The following is a 27,639-nucleotide window of genomic DNA, read 5'->3' on the forward strand; positions in this document are numbered from 1 at the left end:
TACATGAGCGTTTCTCAAGCTCTGGAGGATTGTGAGCCCCACGTGGGACGACCCGATAACCTTGTATCTTGTATCTTGAACAGTGCTTGGCACGTAGTAAGCGCTTAACAAATACCGTAATTATTATTACTAATCAGTAAGTGGTATTCATTAAGTAGGGTGTGAGTTTTAGGAGGGCTTTGAATGTGGAGAGTGGCGGTCTGTCAGTTATCATGGGGTTGGAGGGGGAAAACAGGGTGGTTTCGGGCCAGTGGAGGGATGTGGGCAAGGGGGCTGGCCGGTGGCCGGATAGACGAGATGGAGGGACAGACGGTACGTGGTGTTAGAGGAACGAAGTGTGCAGGCTGGATGGTGGTAGGAGATGAATGAGGTGAGGTGGGAGAGGGAGAGCCAACTGAGTGCCTTTAAAGCCAATGGTAAAGAGTTTCTGTTTCAATGCAGAGATGGAGGGGCAGCCATTGGAGGTTTTGGAAGACTGGGAAGGCCTGGACTGCCTGGTTGCTTTTTAAAGAAGAATCTGACAGGAGAGTGAAGTATGGACTGGATAAAGGAGAGACCCAAGGCAAGTAGGTCAACGAGGAGGCAGATGCAGCAGCCCTGGCAACTCTTTTGTATTGTGCTTCCCGAGGACTTAGTCCAAGGCTTTGCATACGGTAAGTGCTCGGTAAATACGATTGAATGAATGAAAATAAATGAAGTCCCAGCTTCAAGAGCCACTTGGAAAAGTCCCCTGCTTCCTGACTTGGGAAAGGGGCCCGGCTCCCCCTCCCCCGTCCCTTCCATAGCCTAGCACCAGCCTCTCCTACCTCCTTGCTACTTCTTTCCCTCGTGACATCTCTCCCTGATCCTACCCGTGAGCCAATTTGACAAAGTGGGTGAGGAAGAGAAAATGGGATGAAGATCAACTGAGGCAGTTTTGCTCTTTTCAGCTGAAGGTTCGAGGCTTTTCGAGGTTGAGGTTTCACAGGGGAGGAAATGGAAGTTATCGATTCAATTTGGGTTTTGGATTATCTATAGATTTGTTATCCAGGGGACTCGGACTCCTCTTCCCTATCGCATCACGTAGTGGATAGAGCACAGGCCTGGGAGTCAGAAGGTCATGGGTTCTAAACCCAGCTCTACCATTTGTGACCTTGGGCAAGTCACTTCCCTTCTCTGGACCTCAGTTACCTCATCTGGAAAATGGGGATCAAGACTGTGAACCCCACATGGGACAGGGACTGTGTCCAACCTGATTAGTACAGTACCTGGCACATAGTAAGCACTTAACTAGAGAAGCAGCGTGGCTCAGTGGAAAGAGCACGGGCTTTGGAGTCAGGGCTCATGAGTTCGAATCCCAGCTCTGCCACTTGTCAGCTGTGTGACTGTGGGCAAGTCACTTCACTTCTCTGTGCCTCAGTTCCCTCAACTGTAAAATGGGGATTAAGACTGTGAGCCCCACGTGGGACAACCTGATTCCCCTATGTCTACCCCAGCGCTTAGAACAGTGCTCGGCACATAATAAGCGCTTAACAAATACCAACACATACCAACATTAACTTAACAAATACCTCAATTATTATTATCTTGCTTCCAGAAGCCTGCAAGTCAAAGTGAGATGTCCTCTTCTTTCCTCCACCTCACTGGACACCTGAATGGAGTCATCAACCCTCCACAGTCAAGAACAGAAGGCACTGGGGAGTTTGGCCTCTCCTTCCCTCTGAAGAGGATGCGCACCCTCCAGAGGGACCCCCGGCGTAAGTGGATACTCATCCTCGGCCCCCTCCCTACCCTTACTCTCTCTTGGATTCCCTCTTCTCTCGATTCTGCTCCCCTAGTAGTTGCTCTTGCGTTTTGCTAGTAATAATAATGATGGTATTTGTTACGCAATTACTATATACCAAGCACTGGGGTAGATTCAGGGTAATCAGGTTGTCCCACGTGGGGCTCACAGTCTTAATCCCCATTTTACAGATGAGGTAACTAAGGCACAGAGAACTTAAGTGACTTGCCCAAAGTCACACAACTGGTGAGTGGCAGAACTGGGATTAGAACCTACAACCTCTGACTCCCAAGCCTGAGCTCTTTCCACTAAGCCACGCTGCTTCTCTACAGCCACACTGTTATTCTGTCCCCTCCTCAGTTGGAGTAATAGGTTAAATTCCCCTAGACTGTAAGCTTGTTGTGGGCATAGAATGTGTCTACCAGCTCTGTTATATGAAGAAAGCAAAATCAATCAATGGTATTGAGTGTTTACTATGTGCAGAGCACTGTACTAAGTGCTTGGGAGGGTACAGCAGAATTAGCAGACATGTTCCCTGCCCATAATGAGCTTACATCACCAGTGGCATTTTTTCCTGTGGAAGTCCCAAGGGCTGGGAGTGAGGAAACCCAGTTTTTAATCCCAGCTCTGTCCTTTGCCTGTTGTGACCTTGGGCAAGTCACTTGTTCTCTGTGCCTCAGCTTCCGCACCTGCAAAATGGGGATATAATACCTGCTCTCTCTCCTTACTTTAAGCCCTTATGGACAGGGACTGTGTTCAATCTGATTATCTTGTATCTACCCCTTGTGCTGGACACACAGAAGATGCTTAATAAATGCCCTTATTTATTTTAACTAGAGTGCACCCTGAATTCTCTCAGGTAGTTCCCCCAGCCTCCCCCCCGCCCCCTCTGAATAAATCCTCCAGATCACCACTTTTATATCTTCTGAAATGAGACCTTCCCCTACTTTTCTTCTCCCAGGTTAAACCCTCCCCACAACTACCTATGTGCTAACAACTACTCATCCGTAGTATTCTTAATTAAGCTCTTACTGTGTGCTGAGCATTGTATTACGCACTGGCAGAGAATACACATGGTACCTTCGGAAAGTCAAAGAATTGTAGGATAAACAGTACCCCGGATCTAGCGCAATCCATCAGTGGTATTTATTAAGTGCTTACCGTGTGCAGAGCACTGTGTAGGTGCTTGGCAGAGTACAGTGCAACAGAGTTGGTAGACATATAGCCGTCTTTCCATTCTCTTCCTCCTCCTATATGTAAGCCCCCCTAAAGGCAGGGGTAGCATGTCTTCTAATGCTATTGTACCCTCCTAAGTGCTTAATACAGTAGAAGCTCAGTAGGTATTCTTGATTGAGGTATATTAAAAATTATTCACAACCTCGACCTGTTAAATCTTTGTTCTTCCCCATTAATTGCATATTTCTTGAGGGCAGGAAATATAGGCCCTCCTGTTGCAGTCTTCTAAATGGCTAGTACAGCACTTTGCACTCAGGTGATTAATAAATACCACTGCTTAATCGATTGGGCGGTGGCAACCCTTTAGCTTTTGGTCAACTGCTGAAAACCTATCCACCGAAGGTGACCAGACCACTGAACTTTCAAAGTCTTCCAAGAGGCATTCTCAGAATTATCCCCCACCCACCTTCCTAGTCATAATAATTGTGGTATTTGTTAAGCAGTTACTATGTGCCAAGCACTGCACTAAGCCCTGGGGTAGATAGATAATCAGGTTGCACTCTCAATCTAAGGGGATGGAGACTGAGGCATGTGGCTTCTCTTGCCTCTCACTCAGCTATGCTTGGTTTAGTATATATCTAGTCTTGCTTTCATTACGTATCTGCTCTTATTCTTTTACCTGTTGAATATTGGACAATTTATGACTGCTTGTCTACCCCTTTAGAATTTAAATGTGAGGGCACAGAGTTGTAAGCACCTGGTTGCCTAGTATAATCTGTCCACAGGTGGCATTTGATGAATATTGCTGACACTACTAATTGTGGTATTTTTTTAAGTATTGTACTAAGTGCTGGAGTAGATTAAATTACAATCAAGTCAGTCCCTGCCCCATGAGGGGCTTAGAGGCTAAAGGGGGGCAACAGGTATTTTAGCCCCTTTTTACAGATGAGGAATCCAAGCCACATAAATTGAGTTGTTGAAATTTCCCAAGCTGTCCCACTGCCCACTTGAGTTTCTTCAGAACACATCTGACACCCCCCCCCCCAAAATGGTGGCCTATGTGTGTGCACCTCAGCGGCTGGGAGGGCTCACAGCTTGGTGTCCAAATTAACATGTATCTACCTCCTTACTCTCCTAGGTATGGAAGACAGGGAAGTACACCCAGGCCTGAAGCACAGCAGCAAGCTGTCCTCTGCTGCCCAAACTAAAACAGTGGGTTGTCTGTAAGTCCACTCTTCCCTGCCCCTCTTGATCCTCCCTCTCCTTTCATAATCTTCCTTTCCCCCTCTTCAGCCCAGCCTCCCTGTCTTCCCCCACCCCTAAGTCTGAGATGATGTTCTCTTACCATCCCACAGGCCTTGTTTGCAACAGAGGCAAATATGGACACCTCATCAGTTTTTATTTCAGTCACACAGAAGCATGAAAAACATTGGTCCATATTCAGAACAAATATAGGAATCAACCATCTAGTAGAATTAAATTCATAACAGCAGTCCTAAAGCATTGCCCTATTTTTAGCTTTAGATACTTTGTGCACTGATCTGCCCTTCCCAGAGGTGGACTGTTTTGGGTTGTTTTTTTCCTTTGAGTACCTGCAAGAGCAAGCCAGCCCCTCCCCCGCCATCCTAGAATGATGAAGGGTTTGTAAGATTCCCTGCTGCAACACCCAGGGATCTTGAGATTCAGTGCTAGGGAAACCAGGAAAACTGAAGAGTGACTCCCCGCCTCCTCCCAGAGTCACAGTGGACACGGGTAGCTACGGGGAAGGTCTGCCTGCTGTAGCTCAAGTTTTCCTTCTCATCCTCTCGCTCTATTTTTCAGTTTCCAGCCCAGGACGTTGGAAAAATACAGATTACCACAGGTAAGAGGGTTCCAATCTGCAGAGCCGTGGCCTCAGGTTACAGGCGGGGAGGGAGGTAGAGATGCACAACTACAACTTTCCATGTCTAATAATCCATTGCAGACATTAACATCAACATAAATAGATTCATCAGCGGTTCAAACTATACAACAGTCCAAAGAAGAATCTTAATTATCCAGTGTAAAATATTTAAACATTTAGAAAAATGTTTCTATCATACTTTCAGTGCAATTTTCACACATAAGCAATACAGGATGTCACTCACTTCTTAAGTGTTTTCACTTGTTCGGAGCATGTTTCCAAATACAAAATGGAATGAAATTAGAAAGAAAATACCATGCCGTTTTAACAGGCTGTAGGGTATGCATTGCAAACAATTCCACTCATGTCAATGTTTTGAATTCAAGTTAAGAAAGAGTTGCAAGTACACTGAATAGAGAAACAGATCTTGACTTATAAATTAAGATGACAGTATCCACTGTACACCACCCCAGGAGATTCATTTTTACACTCTGAAGCCAAGTGCCCATACCCCATTTTCTGGCGGACCCAAGAGAAGTTCAGTCCATGCGGATCTTCTGGTTTGTCATCCTGTAAATGATGCTGTCGTAGCCAGGATCCATGTTCCAGAGATTGTAGGAGATGACCACCACGGCTAAGGCCAAGCCCAGCATGATCCAAAGAATGATATTGAAGACCACGGCGTAATTGATGTTGTATCTGTACGCAAGGTTGTAGGGACTTCCGGGATTGGCCTGTGGTTTGGATGAGAGAAAGAAGACAGTTAAAAACAGAGGAAGCGGACCGTGAGGATCGGGAACACAAGCAACAGGGCAGTTTTGGAAAGCAATGGACCGAGGGAAGCTGGACTGGCGTGAGTAATCCTACAAATCAGTTTCATTTATTGAGTACCTACTTGGCAAAGCACTGTACGAAGGTGCTTGGGAGAGTACAATGCACATCTCTGCCCCAAAGCAGCTTAGATAGAGTCCAAGGGGGGGAGACACACAATATAATAGGAAAGGGAAACAACCATGCATAAGGCTGTATGCATAACTATGTTTGCATCACAGTTTTAATCTACAGCTAGTATTCATTTACAAAGTGCACTTAGATTTCAAGCTGTTCATCTAGAGAATTTGCCCACCAATATAAAATAGTCCTCAATAGCATTATGACAGTTGGAATTTACTGGATTCACAATTTAATAGTCCTGTAGGGGGTAAATATTCCAGCCAACTAAAATTGGCTTTACTCTTTCTCCTTGCCTCCAAATTCTCAATTTTGTCTATTATTGCTGTATTTTACTCTCCCAAGCATTTAGTACAGTGCTCTTTACACAATAAGTGCTCAATAAATAGAACTGAATGAATGTATATGAATGTTGTGGAGGAGGGGATGAGAGTTTCTAAAGGAGATGTGATTGAGTAGGAGGTCTGAGGAGGGGGAGAGTGCTTGTCTGTCAGCTGTAGAAGAAGGTAAGATGTTAGAACGAGTGACCGTGTTCAAGCTTGTTGCTGGAGGAGAGGAGCAAGGATGAGTAAGGAGAAGAGAGCCAAGTGACTGCCTTGAATCCAAGGGTGAGACTTTTCTCCTTAATGCCAAAATAGATGGATGGGCAACCACTGGAAGAAGGGAAGAAGGGCATAGATGTAAATGGAAAATAGAAGGGGACCCAGCACCAAGCCTTGACCCCCAAAGTTCAGGGGTGGGAGAGAGAAGGCAATGAAAGATAGCAGCCGGAGAGGACAGTGTCAGGGAAGTGTCAAGGTTTGATACGGCTTCCAGGAGAAGGGAGTGGACCACAGTGTCCAAAACAGTTGGGAGTGCAGGAGAATTAGGATATTGGATAAGCAAGGATAGCTAGAAGAGAGATGGAGAATTTCTATGTGCCACTGTACTTGTGGTAAGTTTAGTCAAATTCCAATGGCTTTCCTCAATTACTTTTTCTTTTCTCTAAACCATATAAACAGCCAAAATGAACTTTTGGCTTAATAAAGAAGTTGTATCAGTCCACAAAAATGCTTGGTCACAAATGGAAATAACTAAACATTCAGCCAAAAGTCTACCTGGAAAGACTACCTTACAACATGGCATTATGGCTAACAGAATAGGGCTCTTTAGGCCCAGTTTGGAGAAGGAATTTCAGATTCAAGAACACACCTTTCAAAGGATTCTAGTGAGTTTGGATTAGAGGTGACACTAGAAGGCCAAATTCTCTAGCAGATATTTAGACTATTTGGACCTTGAAATCAAATGATTCTATATCCTAAAATGAAAGAACACCAAATACAGCTCTGGCTCTTGTGTTTTGCAGTTAATAACTTCGTAGAGGTGAACTAGTTAAAGATTACTTTTTGTTCAGCCCACAGCTAGCTGTGAGTGCACAAACAGTTGAGGCCAACGCGTTATCACTAAAGAAGTGAACGCCAATTTTATAGCCTCTGTGTAGGGTTTGCTGAGGAAAAAGAGGATAATCCAATTGGGCAGGAAAAATCTTTCAGAGGGAACAACTCTTAGAAGGAATACTTTTTGTCCTCCCCAAAGATAGGATTTCAGTGGCAAAACACAAGGTCCATTGACTAAAAGCAATATTTTTCCCTGCTTATTTCAGCAGCAGAAAAGTCTGAACCAAGTGAGTCACTCATTCCTCTCATCCCTGCCTCTCAGGGGGGACAAGGAAAGCCAAGCAGAGGCTGAGCTGACTGGTGTCAACAAAAAGGAGGACAGAAAGCACACTTACCCTGGCCATCTATAAAGGTAAGCTGAAAAAGCTCTTGTGGAATCCACATGCAGTAGGAAAGAGCTAGGTGTCTGATCTATAGCTGGGGCACATTAGGAAACTTTGATCTGTGTCTTTTTCCTCTAGACAGTAAGCTCATTATGGGCTGAGAACGTGTCTGCTTCTCCTCTTGTTCTCTCCCAAGCGCAGAGAACAGTGCTCAGCCGAGAGTAAGCGCTCAATAAATACCGTTTGATTTTTTGCCTCACTTCAGTTGGGAGGAGCAATCATGCCCTTATGCACCCTTCCTCACCCTCCTGGCATCTGCCTAGGCACACTGCATCCCTCTGCCAGGCTCTGGGGATTGCTGAGGCCCTTTGGGGGCAAAGCTCAGGGAGAGACCAGGCTAGAGGGTGGCAGACTTTCTGACCTCAGAGCTCACACTGGGAACAATTAGGAGCACTTGCCCAAAACTTTGGGATCTGTCTGTCCAAAGCAGCCCCCATGAATGGAGGCAGACATCCCAGGCGGATTGCAGCCAAAACTGGAGTTTTCTACAGCCAAGTTTTCTTCAAAAAATATGTTTGGCCTATAGACGCAGATGTTGCATTTGGGCTAGGCAGATACTCAAATTTTGGCTTCATTCTCACATGACAGGGAGATATGACAAAGAAACCTAAGTCTTTATTAAATGGGCAGTAGGCTTTTAACTGGGGAAGAAATGAGTCTTCTATAGCAAACCCCCTATATTTTGAATATCAATTCATCTGAATTCTATTCCAGATGTCCTCTGATGTTGGAGAGTTCCCCTTTAGATGGTCAGCTCATTGTGGGCAGGGAATGTGTCTGTTTTCTGTTATACTGTACTCTCCCAGTTGCTTAGTCAGTGCTCTGCACACAGTAATCGCTCAGTAAATACGATTGGGTGAATAAAGTTGTGATTTAGTTTCTGTTCCTGAGGCCTAACGTAGGCCTTGGACCTAGGGGTCCCTTTCCAACCCTCTTTTTCCAAAGCATAACCTGCTCCTTGAGATACTGGATATCAGAATGCTCACTGCATTTTTAAAGTCACGTCACAAACTACTTACCATCTGTTTAGCCTGAAGGATGGACCGGGTTTTCCTCACAAGGGGAGTGTCGAAGGTCTTGACGGTCACCACCTCCACGACCGCGTTACCACCGTAGAGACTGGACATTTCATCTGCAAACTGAAAAAGGTAATGCTGTAGGGCCCCTACTCCAGATAGAGTCCCTTCTGGGGGCCTGCTACTTAGGCAGTCTTGCCCTTCTAATTCCCAAAAACTGGGGGTGTGCTCTTGTTAATTTGCAGGCTCTTAATCGCTATTAAGAGAGTAATGCAGCTAAGTTTTTATGGGTCTGCCACCGTACTAAAGTGGCAACAATTTCTGCCCAACCCTCCGCCCGCCCCCAACTGTCACATGAGGGGCAGGGGGTGCTGGCTGGCCAGAGCAGCTTTCTTCTCTCGCATCCCCTCCCCCAACCCCTGGCCACGGGAGAGATAGACCCCTTTGTAACCAAGGACTGGGCCTCATTTTAAATACAGAGAAATTCACCTTTTGTAGGAAGTCGGCAAGAATCTGAGAAGCATCTTTGAATTGCTGAGAGTCTTCTCCATAGTGTTTCCCAATCTCATCCAAGCCAGCCAGCTCCAGGGAATACAGGTCAGGAGAGTGGTCTTTGGCCAGGTGCTTATGCCGAGACAGCTTCAAAACCAAAAACGGGATCAGCCTGGCCCCGATGAATTTTAAGAATGATCTAGCTTGAAGACAATTACTCTGCAAAACTGACCCTTTTCTTCCCCTCTGTATATCGCAGGAAAAGTCAAGAACTTGAGGAAGCTTTGCCTGGACACCAAATGAAGCATCTGCCCCTATTTCTAGCAGCGACTTGAACACTTCCCAGATGCCGTGGTAAAAAGCCCCTCTCCTGAGGGCCAGGAAGCAGAGGTGGGTGGAAACGATGCTTATTTGCTCTGTACCCCTTCTGCTCCTCCAAACACTTGGCAAAGAGTCTGGCGTGGGAGGAACCTATGCCAGCGTCCTCAGGTCAAGAGTCACCGCCGCCCCAGACAGAAGGGCAGCATTCCACAAAGCACTGCAGCACTGCATTTTCAGAGACAGACTTGTGCACCTCCTAGGACTACTCAGGCACAATGGTACAGTAACAGCTCTGCAAAGCATCTTTGAACTGTAGAGAGTCCTCGCTCAATTAATCCCATAATTGTTAGGGCTAAACTAAGGCCCCAGATTCCACCCCTATCTGGCTCCAGCCAAAGTCCAGCAGAGAGATGCTGGGCATCCAACTGTGAAAGAGAATGGTCTTTCCGCTTTGGATATTAGGATGATTTTTCCATCATCAGGTGCAAAAAGAAAACAAATCCCAGTAGAAATCAATTTAACATTACCACAAACCCATCACTGGTCTTACCCCAGCATGAGATGGGGAAGGAACTGCTCTATTGGCTTCCCATGGTATCCCTCTTTGTCCTGTTAATGGCAGGAGGAGGAGGAGGGGTGTGTCCCAGCAACTCAAAGGCAAAAATGGACCTTGGGTAGCTCTCGCTCCCTGGTGGTGGTGGTCTATCTAGTTTTCCTCACTGGCTCCTCTGAATGGAGGGACTCATAAAAAATACAACACAAACTGCACTAAATCCCCAAATCCTAAAAGCATCATTCTCATCTTCAATTCCCTATGTCAGATGTTAGACTACTTATTAGAACAGTTATTCTTTTACAATGGCCAAAGTACAGTTGGGCCAGGGCTAGGAATAATATCTGCTACTACTAAGGACTAAGTGCAAAAAAAAAGGAGAAAAGTTTCTCCTATTACAGCAATCTGCTTACCAAACTTGAAATATCACGTAGCACTTGTAATTCTGAAAGAAAGAGCAGGTCAACCTAAAGAGAAAAAGGAAAAAAAAAATTAAAAGTGATATTTGTGCTCACCATTGCTCAAACAAAGCCTCACCCTGAATGTATTTGTTTTTCTAAAGGATAGTCCATATTGTGTAACTTTATTTAAAAACCATGAGCCATGAGGATTTAAGGTATAAATTCCTTAACGGCTATTAGAAAAGAAAACACACACAAAACGTGCCTTCTTCTTAAAACGGCATGTTACAGGCTAAAAAAGGAAGAGCTGTACTCTTAAAAATCCTGGAAGAAAGCTTTCCCTCAGGTTCTCAACTCCTGGATAAAGACTAGAAAAATGTGTTTTGAGCAAAATAACTATGTGGGGACTTGCAGGGATAAAACAGAGAGCCAGATTAGAATTTCCTCCCTTTGACTCCACTGGTATTCAGGGGAAGAGAGGGAGGAGCCCCAAAGGACCAGTTACCAAAAAGGAGGCAGCAAGGTTTGTCTTACATTTCTGTAGGTCAAGAGAACACAAGATCATTCAAAACCAGTGCAGAAAGTAAACCAAACAGGCTGGAACTGGGCTCAGGTAGGCAAATTACTTTGCTGGGACAGTGCCACCAGCCCCCTGCTGTCTCTTGGTCACCACCAGCTGGAGCTGGTAAAGGTGCACGTTGGAGATGGAGCCTCAGGACAGTCAGCTCCACTCTTACCTCTCTATTGGCAGGACACAGCCCCGGGCCCAGCCCAAGAACTTGTAAGCCCCCCATGGAATATTGAATTGTGTCCAACCTGATTGGCTTTGTACCTACCCTAGTGCTTAGTTCAGGGCCTGGCACATAGTAAGCACTTAAACACCATTAAAAGGAAAAAAAAACCCATAATAAACAAAAAGCTTGTGGGGCCAATTCAGGCTCTTCCCACGAAGGGGATCTGAGCCTACAGTCATCCGTCCACCTCGCCAGCATTCTGGTTAAAATTCTTTTTTAAACTTCTAGCCACGCTCCCAACCTTCAGATGAAGACAAATGTGAAAATGGCTCATCAACTCAATATTCTGAAGCCCTTCTGTTCAATGTTGCTTAGTCTTTAAGAATTAAATCTTTCCTCACGTGCCCACTATCAACCTCTCAACTTCCCCCATGAGGTCTAAGGACAGGGCCCTACTTATTGATTCTTGCCCAGCATGAAATACTTTTCCTGGCAGACACAGGTTCTTGGTGCTCGATAAATACCAATGAAGGAATGAAGTTGCAGTTTCTTCCCCCAGTTTTCATAATCAGCCAGATAGGGTAGGTGGGCAAGTAATGGGAAAGGCATCTCCAGTTTTCCTCTTTTGTGCTACTTGCAACATACCACCCCTGCTCTCACCCCCATCATCCTCAGTGATCCAGAAGACCAAACAGAAGAGTCTAGAGTACCCCCACCTATCAGAAACAGTGGCTAAGTACTACGATGAGCTTCTGGAATCACTGATACCAGCTCGGCTGGTCTGAAAGAGCTCTGAGACCTAGCAATGCCCTCTAGACTGTAAGCTCATTGTGAGCAAGGACCGTGTCTGCCAACTCTATTACTCTCCCAAGCACCTAATACAGTGCTTGACAAATAGTAAATACCATTGATTGATTAGCTGATTGAATACCACAGTACTGGGGGCATCGTGATAGACCACACTTCTGGGCTGGGCTCTGTCCAACCAGACAGAGCAATCTTAGATTTGGAACCTCATCTACCATCCTAATGTAGCCATACCCAGGAGTGAGTGGAGTTGGTCAAGAGAGAGTAAGAATTAGACATGAATACACGCATCCCACTTCTGCGAGAGAGTCTTTGCCGTCCCATCTAGACTGTAAGCTCTTTATGAGCAGGGAACACATCTTTTAACTGTATTGTACTGTCCCAAGCACTTAGTACAGTGCTCTGCACATAGTAAGCGCTCAATGAATACCACTGATTGCTGTTCTCTGCCCTAAAAAACAAATCTGTTTGGAAGTCACTGGTGTGAGGAGGGGAGAAAAAAGCAACAGTGATGTTATCGCTGTGCTGCTTACCTCATTGTTTCTGCTCAGAGAGTTGAGAGGGAGGGAACTGAGAATGGAATTATCCTGGAACAGGCGATTACGGAGCTGTCGCAATGTGACCGACAGGTCTTCAAATACTGAGTTTGCCTTCCCCACCATGTACACTCTCTGAAATGAGACAATGATTTTGAGTTTAACCATGCCCAGTACTAATTCCAAATTCAGTATATCTAAATTATTGACAGTAAACATTCTCACCATACTAAGTAACAAAAACCACTTTAACAAATTACAATCAATGAAGGGAAAAAGGGAAACATTGGCCTAATGGAAAGAGCACAGGCCTGGGAGCCAGAGGACCTGCGTTAATTCATTCAGTTGTATTTACTGAGCACTTACTGTGTGCAGAACACTGTACTAAGCACTCGTAAAGTACATTTCAGCAATAGAGAGAGAGAGAGGGCTTACAGTCTATAAGGATTCTAATCCCAACTCTGCCACCTGTCTGCTGCATGACCTTGGGCAAGTCACAACTTCTGTGCCCTCGTTTTCTCATCTGTAAAATGGAGATTAAGACGGTGAGCCCATATGGGACAGGGACTGTGTCCCATCTGATTATTTTATTATTAATATGATAATAATAATAGTGGTATTTTAAGTGCTTATTAAGTGCCAGGCACTGTACTAAATGCCAGGGTAGACATAAGATAATTGTGTTGAACACAGTCCCTATCTCACAGGGGGCTCAGGCTCTGAAGTGTAATCACGTCAAATTGCAAATTTGAAAAAGCATCGCATGACGGCTTTTCCAGTCTTAATCCCCATTTTACAGATAAGGTAACTGAGGGAGAGAGAGACTTGCCCAAGGACACAGCAGACATGTGGTGAAACTGGGATTAGAACCCAGGTTCTTCTGACTCCCAAGTCTGTGCTCTATCCTCTAAGCCATGCTTACCCCAGTGCTTATTACAGAGCCTGGCTCACAGTAAGCACTTTAACAAATACCATAAAAAAATATTTCTCAAGTATGAAATGAAAAGGAAACCACTCACTTCCTCGCTAGGAGCCAACTGCAAAACGACAGGGGTTTCTTCAGAGAACAAATTGTGGATGGCATCTGCTACACGATCCAGGCTGAAAGGAACTGCCTGGAACACAAGAACGGAACATCCATTAGAAATCGTCAGCTACCGCTTTAAAGGAAGACCTTCTCTGCCAAAGTGTCTCCGACCTAGGACGACTGGGGCATCTCCCAGCAGGATGAAGACTGGGCATGGAGGAGGCAGAGTGCCCGGGGTGGGCCCAGCCCCAGCCTCCCCACCCCCGGCCCCGTTCCTACTGGGATCCCTCTGGGGCACACCGGGTGGGCCCAGTGGGGAAGGGCTGACAAACACACAGGGAAGCTTTTTACAAAGAACCCCTTTCTCACCAAAGTGCCCACAGTACTTGACCCAGCCAGCAGTTGCCTTGGTAACCGTTGCAGCCCCCACGGCCCCCATTAGCCGGCTCTCCTTCGGGGTTCCTGCCGGGTCATGGACTGCCCCCCACTCTCCCACCCCAGTGGTTCATCACCACCAAATGCAGAGCGGCAGCAGGGATAACAGCGGCTATAAACGCCCCACATGTAGCCGAAAACCAGCAAGCCACACTTGCAACTGCTTTCTGATCTCTATCGATAGGTGTCTAATTGCTTAATGCTTTGCAATCTTTTTTTTCTGATACCATCACGATCCCCGTTTTATCCACAAAGAGAGGAGCAACTAGGCAGAGGGGACTTGGCTGCAATCACCAAGTAACCTCAGGAGTATTGCTGTCCCTGCCTAATCATCCTATCTTTTTATCTCATTTTCCCCAATGTTCCACTGAGCTCTTCTCATTTCTCCTGGAAGGAAACAAACTGGGGAAAAAGAAACACTTACTCTTGTTCCCTCATTCTCTAATCTCTCCTCTTTACTCTTCTTTTCCCACCATGAATACAGTCAAGGTTGCAGAAGGGCCAGTTCTTTGGCAAGGCCAGATACGAAGCCGATAAAGCCTTCCTTGCTCGTTGTTTCCTTTCCCTTCTATTCCTGTCTTTTGCCATCCTTTTCCCTGACCCTCTCCCCTTACCCCTTCCTGGTTCTTTCATTTTGCTTATCATCATCTTTGACACAATAAATGTCACCATATTTTAGTAAAAGATGGCCAGAAAGTATCTAGCTACAGATCATGGTCCCATCCTTCTGTGACTTTTGAATTTACTCTGTGTTGTTCAGCATACACATTAAACAAGTCTCCAGTTCTCATTCCAAGTGTACACCACCACCCTCGGCTGCCTTAAGACCTCCTCTCCTCTAATCTCTGCTCAAATGAAGATTAAGCCTGGTTCTACAAGAAAATCCCTTCCCGGGTCTGCCAGCTACAACCCAGGCCCAAGCCTATTTCCAAAATACAAGTGTAGACACAATCCTAGGGATGCCAAGGGCCCAGAGAACCAGATGGCCATGTGGCCACTCCTGATGCCTGCCATGCCCCCCCCCAAGGGCCTTGGCCTCCTCCACTACAGGACCTGCATAGGCTCTCCCCTTTGACAACGAGGAACCTCCATTCCAGACCTGCCTCACACCTCCCTAGCGGGACAGAGAGTAGCAGCTTCAGCCTGGCCGGCCTCCACAAAGCCCCAGGGAGGTCATGACGGCTGAAACTGTGGCGGTCACGGCGGCCTCGGCAGGGATTGTGGACTCAAACAGGAGAAGCCAGAAATTCAGCTCTTCTGACCACAGTGCCCTACTCATCTACATTTCTAACATTTTCCTAGTGTCCTGTTTAATCTCTCTCTGGGTCTGGCACCAGTCCTCTCTCCCTCTGTTCTTATTTTTCAATTGCGAGCCCCTCCAAAGGGTAGGGAACATGTCTGATTCCCACCTGTGTATTCTTCCCCAGCTCTTAGTACAGCGCTTTGCACATAGCAAGTGCTGAATAAATACCATCACTACTAATACTATTACTTCTAACTACTGGGAGGGAAAGCACTATTCCAACCCACCACTGGCTCATGGTGCAAAACCAAGAGGAAATCCCTTATTCTGTAAGGGGGGAGGGCCCAGAACAGGGGATGGGGAGACATTCTTTCACCCGCATGTGAATTCTGAAGGTTTACAATAGCCCAAATTACAAGAGACAGAATTGGGCTCATTAAAACTTCTGAGGCCACTAGAGAACCACTTAGCAAATTACTCCATTAAATAGTCCTTTTGTGGCTCAAAAGTGTTAATATGCCTCCCAGAGTACCTAATTTACTATTAGGGAGTAATTTATACAAAGTGGGGAAATCTGACAGTTTGGCAGAAATGATCGTTCCCTAAGTGTTCAGCGCTCACTGAAAAGAACAAGCTCGTCTTCGTGAACTGGCTCAACAGGCCAAAGCAGTCTACCAGGAAGAAATGCTCTTTTTCCATTTAAAAATGCTCAAATAATGAGGGCAGGCTAAGGAACTTCCTTACCCTCACACTCTTGGAGAAGAAAATTTAAAAAGGGGAAGCAAAGGGGGGAAAACTCACGTAACGCCATTCGTTTGGAAGATATTTTAATGATTACCATCTGCCATCAGACAAAACTGCCAGATCCCAGGTCTCCCCTCCTTCAAAGTCCTTCTAAAATTCCATCCCCTTCAGAAAGCCTTCCTGATTCATACCTTAGCCACATCAACCCAAAGCTCCCCTCTTACTGTTAGCACTTACGTACTTTACTCCTAGCTACAGCAGTATGTAAACGTTTTTATTAATTTTTATTTTCATGTGGGCAGGGAATATGCTCATTACATTGCTATGTTTTGCTCTCCAAAATGCTTAGTACAGTGCTCTGCACATGAAAGGGCTCAATAAATTCACCTGATTGATTGTTCCATTATTCAGCTTTCACCTTGATATAGTCATACTACTTTTTACTACAGCCTTGGTCTTCCTCCTCCTCTCACTATTTGTAGATCATTCCTGTCTTCCCCACAAGAGTGAAAGATTCTTGAGAGCAGGGATTGTGTCTACCTACTCTATTGAGTGACTCCTAAAAGCCTCACCTTCAGTAAAATTTCAACAAATATCACTGACTGATGGATTTATGTTAAAACTAGGAGATTCCTTCTCTTCAACAGGGTCAGTTACATCAGGAGATGCTATAAACCTCCCTGTTGCCCATCCTTCAGAACAATATATCTCTCTATATTCAAGGGTTATATGGTGTTGCCCAGATACTGAAATCTCACTAAGATTCCTTCTCTACCATAAAGGTTCTTCCTAGTGATTCTCCATAATTGTCCCTTGAATTGTGAAAGTTTATTTTTTGTAAATGAATGCCAAAAAGGCACTGTGCAAAAGTTGAAACTTTATAAACACACCCCCAATAAATCACTCCTCTTCTACCGATTCTGATGCAAACAGAACAAAGTGCCATTTTCTCTCAGTCTAATAAGACTGCATAACATGCCTGTTTCCTCCAGTTTTAAAAGCCAAATACCAAGTCAAAGTGCCTGAAAAAGGGGAAGAGGAGTTTAATCCTCTTAAGTGTAGCAACTGTGACTAACTTCCTTGAGTGAGCATATATCTCTTCTTAGTCATTAAGCTTACACCACTCAAGCAATTTGTCCTCAGAGTCAATTTTTTTAAAAATCAAGTAGCACATTTAAAACCAGAAGGTTAGTTTGCGTGTTTTAAGCTCCTAGGAGAAAAGCCCGTGGGAGCTGCACTTGTTTGGGTTCCTGACAATAAATACTCACATTCTCAAGAGGATATGAAATACCATCTTTGGGCAGGGCCAGTTTATCCACTCCCTTCACTGTTACCAAAACAGTAGCTCGAGGACGATGGAACAGATCACCCACTGCCAGGCCAGGCCAAGAAAGGTCCTACATGTTTCAAAGAAGAAAGAAATGCTTTGTTATCAATTCCCCACGAATCGCCCTACATTTCATCTAAGCGCTCGATAAAGATTGATTAATTATGTAACTACGGCCACTAATCGGCTCTTGGTTGTCCACGGTTACAGTGAAGAGGGCATAGTCGGATAGCATCCCTTCCCTCTGCCCTTCAGCCTCTCTCTTCCCACCACTGCAGGGCAAAAACTAGCCCTGGAGGAAATGGGGAGAGACCCTCGGCTATGGAGACTGACCCACAAGGGCCTTAATCTGGCTGGGTCTCTGATTACCAAAAAGGGAGACTGATTATTAATATTATTATTCGTGGTGTTAATAATAATGGTTACGCTTTCTGTTAAGTGCTTCCTATGTGCCAAGCACCGTACTAAGTACTGGGAAGGAAACAAGATATCCAGGTTGGACATAATCTCTTATCCTAAATGGGGATCACAGTCTAAATACAAGGGAGGACAGGTTACATATGAGGGAACTGAGGCAGAGAGAAGTGAAGTGACTTGCCCAAGGTCCCATAGCAGGCAAGAGATACAGCTGGGATTAGAACCCTGGTCTGCTGCCTTCCAGACCTGTGGCTTTATCCAGGAGGCCATACTGCTTCTCTGAATGATCTTTCCTATTCCATTCCTAAACACTTTGAAACGGCTGAAACAGGGCTGTGTGAGAGAGCCACAAATCTGACAGTTTCAGCAATCTTCCCAGACTCTGTTCAACTTCAGTGGAGGTGCTAATGAGCAGAGATAAATGGCCAGTGAGATGCCCTAAATGGCAAGTGAGATCGCCGCACATCAGCCAAAGGAAAGAAAAGGAACAAGAGTGGGGGTATCCCACAAACAAGAAAAGCACACAACAGAAAAGCAACATGGCCTAGTAGATAGTGCACAGTCCTGGAAGTAAGAAGGACCTGGGTTCTAGTCCTGGCATTGCCACTTGTCTGCTGCGTGATCTTGGGCAAGTCACTTCACTGGGCTTCAGTTACCTCCTCTGTGAAATGGGGATTAAGAATACGAGCCCCAAGTGGGACAGGGACTGTGTCCAACATGACTACCCTACATCTACCCCAGCACTTAGAACAGTGCCCGACATATAGTAAGCTCTTAAAAAATGCCATTAAAAAAAAATCAAGAATTGATTTTCTAGACAAGGCTTTCAAGAAACTAAAATTATATAGCCTCTCTGCAGTCCACTGGAAAAGGAGTCAAAGATACCAGGATGCTTTTGCCTTCCCCTCACCCTGAAGTTCCTGGCAATTCTCTTCCTAGATGTAACCTGAGCCTTAACTTTTAAATAATGACAATACAAAAAAATTAGAGAGGGTCATTAGTATGCCATTTTGCTGAAATTCAACTCTTTGTCCTCTGAGATTCTCAGATAGCATTTTAGTGGCAGGATAGGCAGCCAAAGCATGAGGAGGGAGAGAGGAGTCAGTCCAACAATGCTTCTCCCCGATCACCCTCTGCCCCTCGGTTTGCAGAACCAAAAATCCAGTTTTACCAAGGCAGTATTGCAACTAAAGATTTTCCCCAAAGATACAGGCCCGAAGGCTTCCGGGATCAGTCGAATGAATCAAAAGACAATGAAATTAGCGTGACATTTCTACCATCGGAGCTAAATATTGATTGGTGGCTTCCTTCAGTTATAACCAGGAAACAATAAGACAGCCAGAAGACGCAAAGTATCAAGCTGCGGTATTAAGTTTTATCACAAGGATTCTCAGGTTTCTTTTGGCTGTCCACAGAGGGGTTAAGGCCCCTGGAGTTTTATACTGGGTCAATTTCTCTTCTCTGTATTGGGATTATTTAACTTCAGCTATATTCAACTTTGGGGGGAAAGTGCTTAAGTCCAAATCCCCAAAGCTGTCATCTGTTTATCATAGGAAATGCAGTGTGGTCAATTTAACTGGAGTCATACTTTTTGAGAATACCTCATATTTCCCAAAGTCACCTGTCAATGTAATTAAATTCAGCAACAAAAAGTGCTCCTTACAAATTGCTCTAAATGCACTCACTACACATATGCTTACTTCTTCGACGGAAAAGCCCATGGATAACGCAGCCACATCTGCTATTCGCTCCCCAGGTATCGGCCAGTTTCCGTCTCGGAAAACAACAGACTGTGGTGATCTTAATACACTGAACTCATCCCCGAAAACTCCTGCAACAAAAAAGTTAAAACCCGGTCAGGTGAGTTGTATCCACCCCAGCATTTAGAACAGTGCCTGGCACACAGTAAGCGCTTAACAAGGACCATAATTAATTAGAAAGCGTTCCATCAATACCACTGATAGATTGATAAGGGAGATGGCCAAGTCTGAGAAGAAGGGTCTGAGAACTGAAGATCTGAGGTCTGAAGGAAATGACACTGAAGGTGTTTCTGAGAGAAGAAGCATGGCCTAGCAGACAAAGCACGGGCCTGGAAGTTGGAAGGAAGTGGGCTCTAATCTCGGCTCCGCCACCTGTTTTATGTGACACCTTGGGAGAGTCACTTACCTTCTCTGGGCCCCAGGTACCACATCGTAAAATGGGGATTAAGATTCATGAGCCTCATGTGGGACATAGACTGTGTCCAACCCGATTAGTTTATATCTACCTCAGCCCTTAGTACAGTGCCTGGCACACAGCCCTAACAGATACCAGAAAGAAAAGAATGGGAATTACTTCCCCCCACCCACTGGGTAGGGGTGAGAGTGTATGACTCTAGAAGAGCTTTTAGGAAGAGAAGGACTGGGGTGGGGAAAACAGCAGCAGGTTAGGGGGTAGGGGGAGAAGACAAGGGATGACTGATGGCCTCAGGCTTCTGCTCAGTAGCCCCCCCCACCATAGTAGTGTCCAACCCTGTAAAAATGGGGATTAACTGTGAGCCTCACATGGGACAACCTGATTACCCTGTATCTACCCCAGTGCTTAGAACAGTGCTCTGCACATAGTAAGCGCTTAACAAATACCAACATTATTATTATTAACTCTGCCCTTGGGTGGGGACAGATTCCCTGGGTGAATTAAAGAGCACCAGCCAGCCCTCCACCACTGAGGCCCCAGGCCATGGGCCTCTTCAGGGCCTCAGCCTCTGGCTCCCCTGAAGGGGGGTGGGAGAGGAAAGGGGAAGGAGGGAGAAGGGAAGAAGGATGAGAAAGAAGCGAAGCAGGGCTTGTGTAAGTATTCTGAACATTAAAAAAAAGTGCTGTTACTATGAGGACAGGGAAGGGGATCAGGCTGAGAAGCAGTGTGGTCTAGTGGAAAGAGCATGGGCCTGGAAGTCAGAGGACCTGGGTTCTAATCCCAGCATTGCCACTTGTCTGCTGTGTCACCTTGGACAAGTCACCTGGCTTCTCAGTGCCTCAGTTACCTCATCTGCAAAATGAGGATTAAGACTGGGAGTCCTAAGAGGGACAAGGACTGTGTCCAAACCGATTATCCCTTATCTACCCCAGTGCTTGTTACAGTGCCTGACACATCCTAAGTACTTTAATAATAATAAAAAGGGGGAGATGGAAGGGAGGGTTACTTGATGCCTATTTTCTCCCCTTGTATGTCTCCTACCCCTACCACAGATTGTTAACTCCTTGTGGGCACGGAGTCCAGAGATGTGCACAAAAAAGATGCTTAAACATCACCATGAATAAATCTCCAAAAAGGGTGTCCAGATTACACCAAAAGTATACCTGTTCTCCCTCCTACATAGATCAGGAGCCTCAGTGGGGCAAGGACCGTGTCTGACCTAATCACATTGGCTCTACCCCAGCACCTAGTACAGTGCTCACCATATAGCAAGCACTTAAACAAATACCATGATTAGTAGAAGCAGAAATAGTTGTATAGTGAAGGCAGCATAGCAGTTTCCTTCTTCAGAGAAGGTGGCTCCTGGCAGAAAAAACTCTGCAACCATATCACGCATGCCTGGTATTCTTTTGACCTGAGGAAATTTTAAACAAATGAGTAGGTATGTAAATGAGGTTGCTGTTGACTGTAAATATGTCATGGTGCTGTTATGTGGACAGTAAGCATATTTACACCAACAGAAGACAGGAATAGCAACCAGCTCGACAAGAAAACCCTTTTTTCCTAAGAACGGGACAGTGATAGTAGAACACCCAACTGCAATCAGTAGTTTTTACCCCTCCAGGCGAGTTTACCTAGAGAAGTTGCCAAAGGAACGAGGCAAATGGTACTTATTTATACTTCTCTGGTATATGAAGGACTCTCCGGCACGATCCTTGACCTGAGGCTTCAGGATGAGGAACTCACACGGGGGAACTGAGGATTGTGGCAGTGACTTGGGCAAGACCGGGGCAGGCATGGAGGAGCTGTAGCACAGGAGTCTGGGGGGTTTTCTGGTTGCACAGTTTTTCTCCACCCTACCCACGGCTACTCCAGAGCTCTGAGTTACCAAGTTATCTATGTCCCACCTTATGATCTTGTTTAGTTCAGTGCTGAGCTCACCACAAAGTAAGAGTTTGAAAAATTGTGGGTGGGGAATGTGTGCATTTTGTTATATTGTACTCTCCCAAAATGCTTAATACAGTGCACTGCACACAGTAAGCACTCAAATACGATTGAGTGCATGAATACCATTATTATTACTGCTAACCTCAGACTTGCAGATAAGGATCAAAGACCTGCAGAAAAAAAATTTACATTTTCCCAACTTTTTTCTGACACAGTGAAATTATCAGCTCAGCTCTTAACAGTGTCTGAAATAGCACAGATGTGAGCACCACTAATTTAAAAAAAAATACAGTACATTTAGGCTGTGGGTCTGATTTTCCATTTTCATTCTATTATACATTCCCATTGCGTGATTTTCTTTCAGTACCAGCCTAATTTATTTTATACTCTACACCTAAAGTAGGTGTTGGTTGCATGATTGATCTACCCAGAAGAGTTTGCTCTGACTTGGTTTTCAAGGTCCCTTAAATCCAATTTTTTTTAACTTGTACTAAGTAATTGGCCCCAGTTTATATGATGAAAGGCAGAATTTTTAACCTTTAGCAAATTCTATTCCAAACTGTGCATTAATCAGTGCACCTCAAAAACATTTTTGCTCTTAGGTGGACAGAGCACATGACCAGAGACTTCATTCCTACTTTTTAAAAACATAGCTTTGAAGGTTTCCTCTCTGAAAGTGAAAGACAACCTCTACATGCTTGCTTCCTCCCCTCATCTGAAAAATAGGGACCTCACTCATTAAGGATCAGACAATTCCCATCTAAGTACTTTAGAGACAATGAATACTTTTCCAAGTGCTAAACATTATTTCGAGGAAGTATGATTTAGAGGAAAGTGTACGGGCCTCCTCAAAGTCAGAGGGCCTGGGTTTTAATCCTGACTCTGCCACATGCCTGCTGTCCTTGCGCAAGTCACTTCCCTTCTCTTTGCCTCACTTTTCTCATCTGTAAATTGAGTCAATACCTCTTCTCCCTCTTACCTAGTCTTTGAGCCAGATGAAGATCAGGAACTATGTTAGACATGATTATCCTGAATCTACCCAGCATTTAATGCAGTGCTTGGCATATAGAAAGCACTGGGGTAAGTACAATACTATCATTATTATATAATATTATTACATTATAGTTATTATAATATAATTATTATTATAATGATAGTAATAATAATGGTATTTGTAAAGCGCTTACTATGTGTCAAGCACTGTTCTAAGCACTGGGATAGACAGTCTAATCAGGTTGGAAACAGTTCCTGCCCCACTGGGGCTGACGGTATTAATCTCCATTTTACAAATGAGGTAACTGAGGCACAGAAAAGTTATATGACTTGTCCAAGGTCACAAGTATAGTTATATTAATAATAATTATAAAATTCAGAATATATTTGCTAAATGCAGTCATGCGGTCAGATATTCTCTCCCCCAAATCCTCATTTTTTATTAAATCAACCACATCAAGAGATTGGTAAAGTAGCAGGAAGCAGCACGGACCAGGATTCTAAACCCAGCTCCTCCACTGTCTATTGCATAGCCTTGGGCAAGTCTCTGTGCCCTGGTTACTTCATCTGTAAAATGGGGAGCCTTTGAGCCCCACATGGGACAAGGACTGTGTCCATCCTGATTAGCCCGTATCTGCCCCAGCACTTAAAACAAGGCTTGACACATTGTAGGTGCTTAGCACATACCATTATTATGATAGAATGGTATCAATTTATAATGTTCAAAGGAACAAGAAATTACTGAAAACCAAAAAAAGTAGCTCCAGTAAAAATAGAGAATTCCACTTTTGCAATGATAGCTAAGCAACAGTTCTTACACTGAAGACTGTATTTGAATATTTTTCCCTCAAAGCCTACTTTTTAATAAGAGATACGAGACTGCATTTCCCAGCAGGCAACATGAGATTGCGATAGTGTGGTAAGCAGTTTCTGACTCAAGAGAAAAAAAATACAATGTGACCTCCAAACATTTGTTGTAACCAAAAAATAAAGAGCAATTACATTTTTCTATTTTGATTTTTAGATTTGTGAAAACAGAAATAAAATATGGCTTTCCAACAATGACGTTTTCATTTGACTTATTGCAATTCTAGGAGTTTAGGATTTGAATGTTTAGGCAATTTGATGTTGCTTTGAGTTACACAATTTGTCAAACTAAGAGTTTCAATCTACTTGAACACTTGTCAGTTCCTAGTTGAGTAAAATCCATATCTAAGAGGGGATACATTATTTTTAGTCGATTTAAGGCAAAATGAGGCAGGTAAATTAATCAATCGATGGTATTTGACTACTTACTGTGGGCCCAGCACAGTACTAAGTGCTTGGGAGAATACAGTACAACAGAATTAGTAGATACATGTCCTGTCCACATGGAGATTACAGTATATAATTAATGATTTACCTTAAAGTTGACAGGAACTACTTTTTGTTGAAAAAATGAACAGGCTAGAAATCATGGCAACAGTCACGACAACAATGCGATTTTAAACATCTTGAAAAATGAAGCAATAGCTTCCCAATTTGGTTTCATAATTTAAGGGAAGTTTATCAATGAGCCGCTTTTCTTAGTTTAAGCATCCTCAGCCCCTACACTTCTCCATGCCTCCAATCAACCAATGGTGCTTCCTGAGCACTTTGTGCACAGCACTGTATAAAGTGTTTGGCAAAATATAATAGTTATACTTTCCAATCTCCTCCAGGCTCTGCTCTTCCTTCTTGTCCATTTTTATGGTATTCGTTAAACACTTACCATTTGCCAGACACAGTTCTATGTGCTGGGGTGGATACAAGATAATCAAGGTTGGACACAGTCCTTGTCCCCCATGGGGCTCACTGTCTTAATCCCCATTTTACAGATGAGGTAACCCAGGCAAAATGAAGTGTCACACAGTTTCACTCAGGGTCACACTGGGGACAAGTGGTGGAGCCAGGATTAGAATCCAGTCCTTCTGACTCCCAGGCCTGTGCTCTACCCACTAGGCAATGCTGCTTCTCAGTGTTTTGCCTCCACTGTGCGGTGACCTTATGCGAGTCAGACAAGGGGAAACAGTTTAAAAAAATTAAAACAGAAAAACCATGGGTAGTCACAAGGCAGAAGACTATGATTTAATTTCACCTGACCCAAGCCATTAAGGCAAAACTGATTGTATCGGGTGTCTGGCTTGAGTCACCTAAACAAATCTTGAAAGAAAAGCTCAAGGACCCATAAGTAAAATTGCCATAAACAAAGTTATTCTGCTTTATATGAGAACACTAAACTCCCCCTCTAGACTGTACCTCCTTGTGGGAGGGAATGTCTACCACTCTCTTGTATTTTACTCTCCTAACTGCACAGAACAGTGCTCTGCCCGCAATAAGTGCTCAGTAAATACCAATCATTGATTAAAAGCCTATTCATATCTGAGAGACCACCAAACTCTCCCCACCTTCAAAGTCCTATTGAAATCACATCTCCAAGAGGCTTTTCCTGAACAAGCCCTCACTTGCCCAGATTTGCCTTTCCTTCTGTGCTGCCTGAGCATTTGGGTCTGTAATCCCTAAATACCCCACCCCTACACCATTTAGTTATATATCCATCTAAAATTTATTTTAATGTCTTTCTCCCCCTCCAGTCTCTTAGCTCCTTGCGGGCAGGGATTCTATCTACCCACCCTACTGTAGTCTCCCAAGTGTCTAGCACAATGCTACTCTGCATGCACGAAGTGCTTCATAAATACCACTGATTGTTGAAAAATAAAAATCAATTCTATTACTAATATTAGACTGTGTAGCCCTCTAGACTGTAAGTCTGCTGTCGGCAGGGAACGTGTCTATCAACTCTACTGTACTCAACCAAGTGCTTAATACATAAGCACTCAATAAATACCATCTTTTGCTCAGACCAAAATTTAATTGGTTGAGATTTCACGTTTGAGCTCGTTAGTGGAAGAAAACAAATGGCACAATTCTCTATAAATTCATGCCGAATATTTTAATCGCTAAAATTTTACCCCAAGTATCATAATGGGTAGAGAAGTAGAGAAGCAGCATGGAATAGTGGAAAGAGCACAGGTCTGGGAGTCAGAGAACCTGAGTTCTAATCCCAGCTCCGCCACCTATTTGCTGTGCGACCTTGGGCAAGTCACTTAACTTGGGCCTCAGTTTCCTCAACTATATAATGGGGATTAACTCCTATTCCCTCCGATTTCGCCCACGTGCCGGGGACTGGGTCCAACCTGATTAGCTATCGACCCCAGCGCTTAGAACAGTGCTTGACACCCAGTAAGCGCTTAACAGTTCTAACGCCGGCTCTGCCATCTGTCTGCCGAGTGGCCTTGGGCAAGTCATTTCTCTGTGCCTCAGTGATCTCATCTGTAAAATGGGGATCGAGGCTGTGAGCCCCACGTGGGACAGGGACTATGTCCAACCTGATTTGCTTGTAATAATAATAATAAAAATGTTGGTATTTGTTAAGCGCTTACTATGTGCAGAGCACTGTTCTAAGCGCTGGGGGAGATACAGGGTCATCAGATTGTCCCACGTGAGGCTCTCAATCTCCACCCCCATTTTACAGATAAGGTAACTGAGGCACAGAGAAGTGTAGTGACTTGCCCACAGTCCCCCATCTGACAAGTGGCAGAGCCGGGATTCGAACCCACGACCTCGCACTCCCAAGCCCGGACTCTTGGTATTTGTTAAGCGCTTGCTATGTGCAAAGCACTATTCTAAGCGCTTGGGGGGGGGGGATACACGGGGATCAGGTTGTCCCACGTGGGGCTCACAGTTTTAACCCCCATTTTACAGATGGGGTAACTGAGGCCCAGAGAAGTGACTTGCCCACAGTCCCCCAGCTGACAAGTGGCAGAGCCGGGATTCGAACCCACGACCTCTGCTTCCCAAGCCCGGGCTCTTGCCCCTGCGCCACGCTGCTTCTCCACCTCAGCGCTCAGTCCAGTGCCTGGCACACCGTAAGCGCTTACTACTATTATTATTCTAAAGGCAGAGGACGCGGAGGGGCCGGGGTGGCCAAGGGGGTGGTCCCGCTGAGCCCGCCGCGCCCGATGCCACCGCGGCCTCGCCCCAAGCGCTGAGCAGAGCGCTGCGCACCCAGTAAGCGCTCGACGAATCCGATTGGTGGCATTTCACTGGGTCCGTCGCATCTCTGGAGGGCCTCCGGGGTGCAGAGGGCTGTACGGCAGACCAGAGGGAGGCCGGACGGACGGACGGACAAGGCGCCCATTTTGGGCCCTTCCTGGGAGCTGAGGGGAAGGAGGGTCCTCGGGCCGGGGGCGGGGGGGAGGGCGGGCGTTGGCTCCCCGCACTGCGGCAGGACCTGCCCGCTCACACGCTCACACACACGCTCACACCCCGGGGGCCCCGCGCCCGAAACAAGTCCTTACCGGACACCAAGACGGACGCCAAGGCCAGCGCCGCCGCCGCCGCCGCCATCATGGCCGCCTCAGCCCGGCCCCGCGGAGCCTGAGGAGAGCGGAGGAGGGGAACCGGCCGCCGCCCCGCCCCCCTCCACTTCCGCTGCGGCGACTTCCGGCAGCCCCGCCCCCGCCCGCCAATCAGGGGACGGGGCTTCCCGTGACGGACGGGGAGGACGGCCAATGGCAGGGCGGAAGCTCGGGGCTCGCCCCGCCCCCCTCGCAGCTGACAGCTCGTCACGAGGCGGCGGGGAGGCCCGGGACGGGCATTCATTCATCCAGTCATTCATTCATCTGGTCATTCATTCATCTAGTCATTCATTCATCCTGATAATAATAATAATAATATTGTTGGTATTTGTTAAGCGCTTACTATGTGCAGAGCACTGTTCTAAGCGCTGGGGGAGATACAGGGTCATCAGGTTGTCCCACATGAGGCCCCCATTCTTAATCCCCATTTTACAGATGAGGT

The 27,639-nt window shown here is 45.5% G+C and overlaps 1 protein-coding gene and 1 long non-coding RNA gene across 4 annotated transcripts; one reads left to right on the forward strand and one right to left on the reverse strand.

Annotated features, from left to right (window-relative positions):
• The first annotated feature begins 443 nt into the window (after nt 1–443).
• Nucleotides 444–4,639, forward strand: LOC114818267. The gene is made up of 3 exons (XR_003766120.2): nt 444–653; nt 1,577–1,736; nt 4,077–4,639. It is a non-coding gene; the product is annotated as an uncharacterized LOC114818267 (long non-coding RNA).
• ATP6AP2 (ATPase H+ transporting accessory protein 2) lies at nt 4,321–27,242 on the reverse strand. Of its 3 annotated transcripts, none has more exons than XM_001512956.6 (9): nt 27,138–27,242; nt 19,344–19,474; nt 17,168–17,296; nt 13,470–13,565; nt 12,448–12,585; nt 10,386–10,439; nt 9,096–9,245; nt 8,610–8,729; nt 4,321–5,554 (listed from the first exon to the last, which is right to left on the reverse strand). In XM_001512956.6, exons 1-9 carry the CDS (start codon nt 27,187–27,189, stop codon nt 5,360–5,362), a joined length of 1,065 nt encoding a protein of 354 aa, XP_001513006.4. In that variant the 5' UTR covers nt 27,190–27,242; the 3' UTR covers nt 4,321–5,359. The 3 variants fall into 3 exon arrangements, with proteins under 3 accessions (XP_001513006.4, XP_028939274.2, XP_039770570.1); XM_029083441.2 differs by lacking the exon at nt 27,138–27,242 and adding an exon at nt 26,845–26,992; XM_039914636.1 differs by lacking the exon at nt 27,138–27,242 and adding an exon at nt 21,107–21,225.
• Nucleotides 27,243–27,639: the final 397 nt, after the last annotated feature.

The sequence above is a fragment of the Ornithorhynchus anatinus genome, chromosome 18 (assembly GCF_004115215.2).
Source record: "Ornithorhynchus anatinus isolate Pmale09 chromosome 18, mOrnAna1.pri.v4, whole genome shotgun sequence".
NCBI classification, from domain to species: Eukaryota; Metazoa; Chordata; class Mammalia; order Monotremata; family Ornithorhynchidae; genus Ornithorhynchus; species Ornithorhynchus anatinus.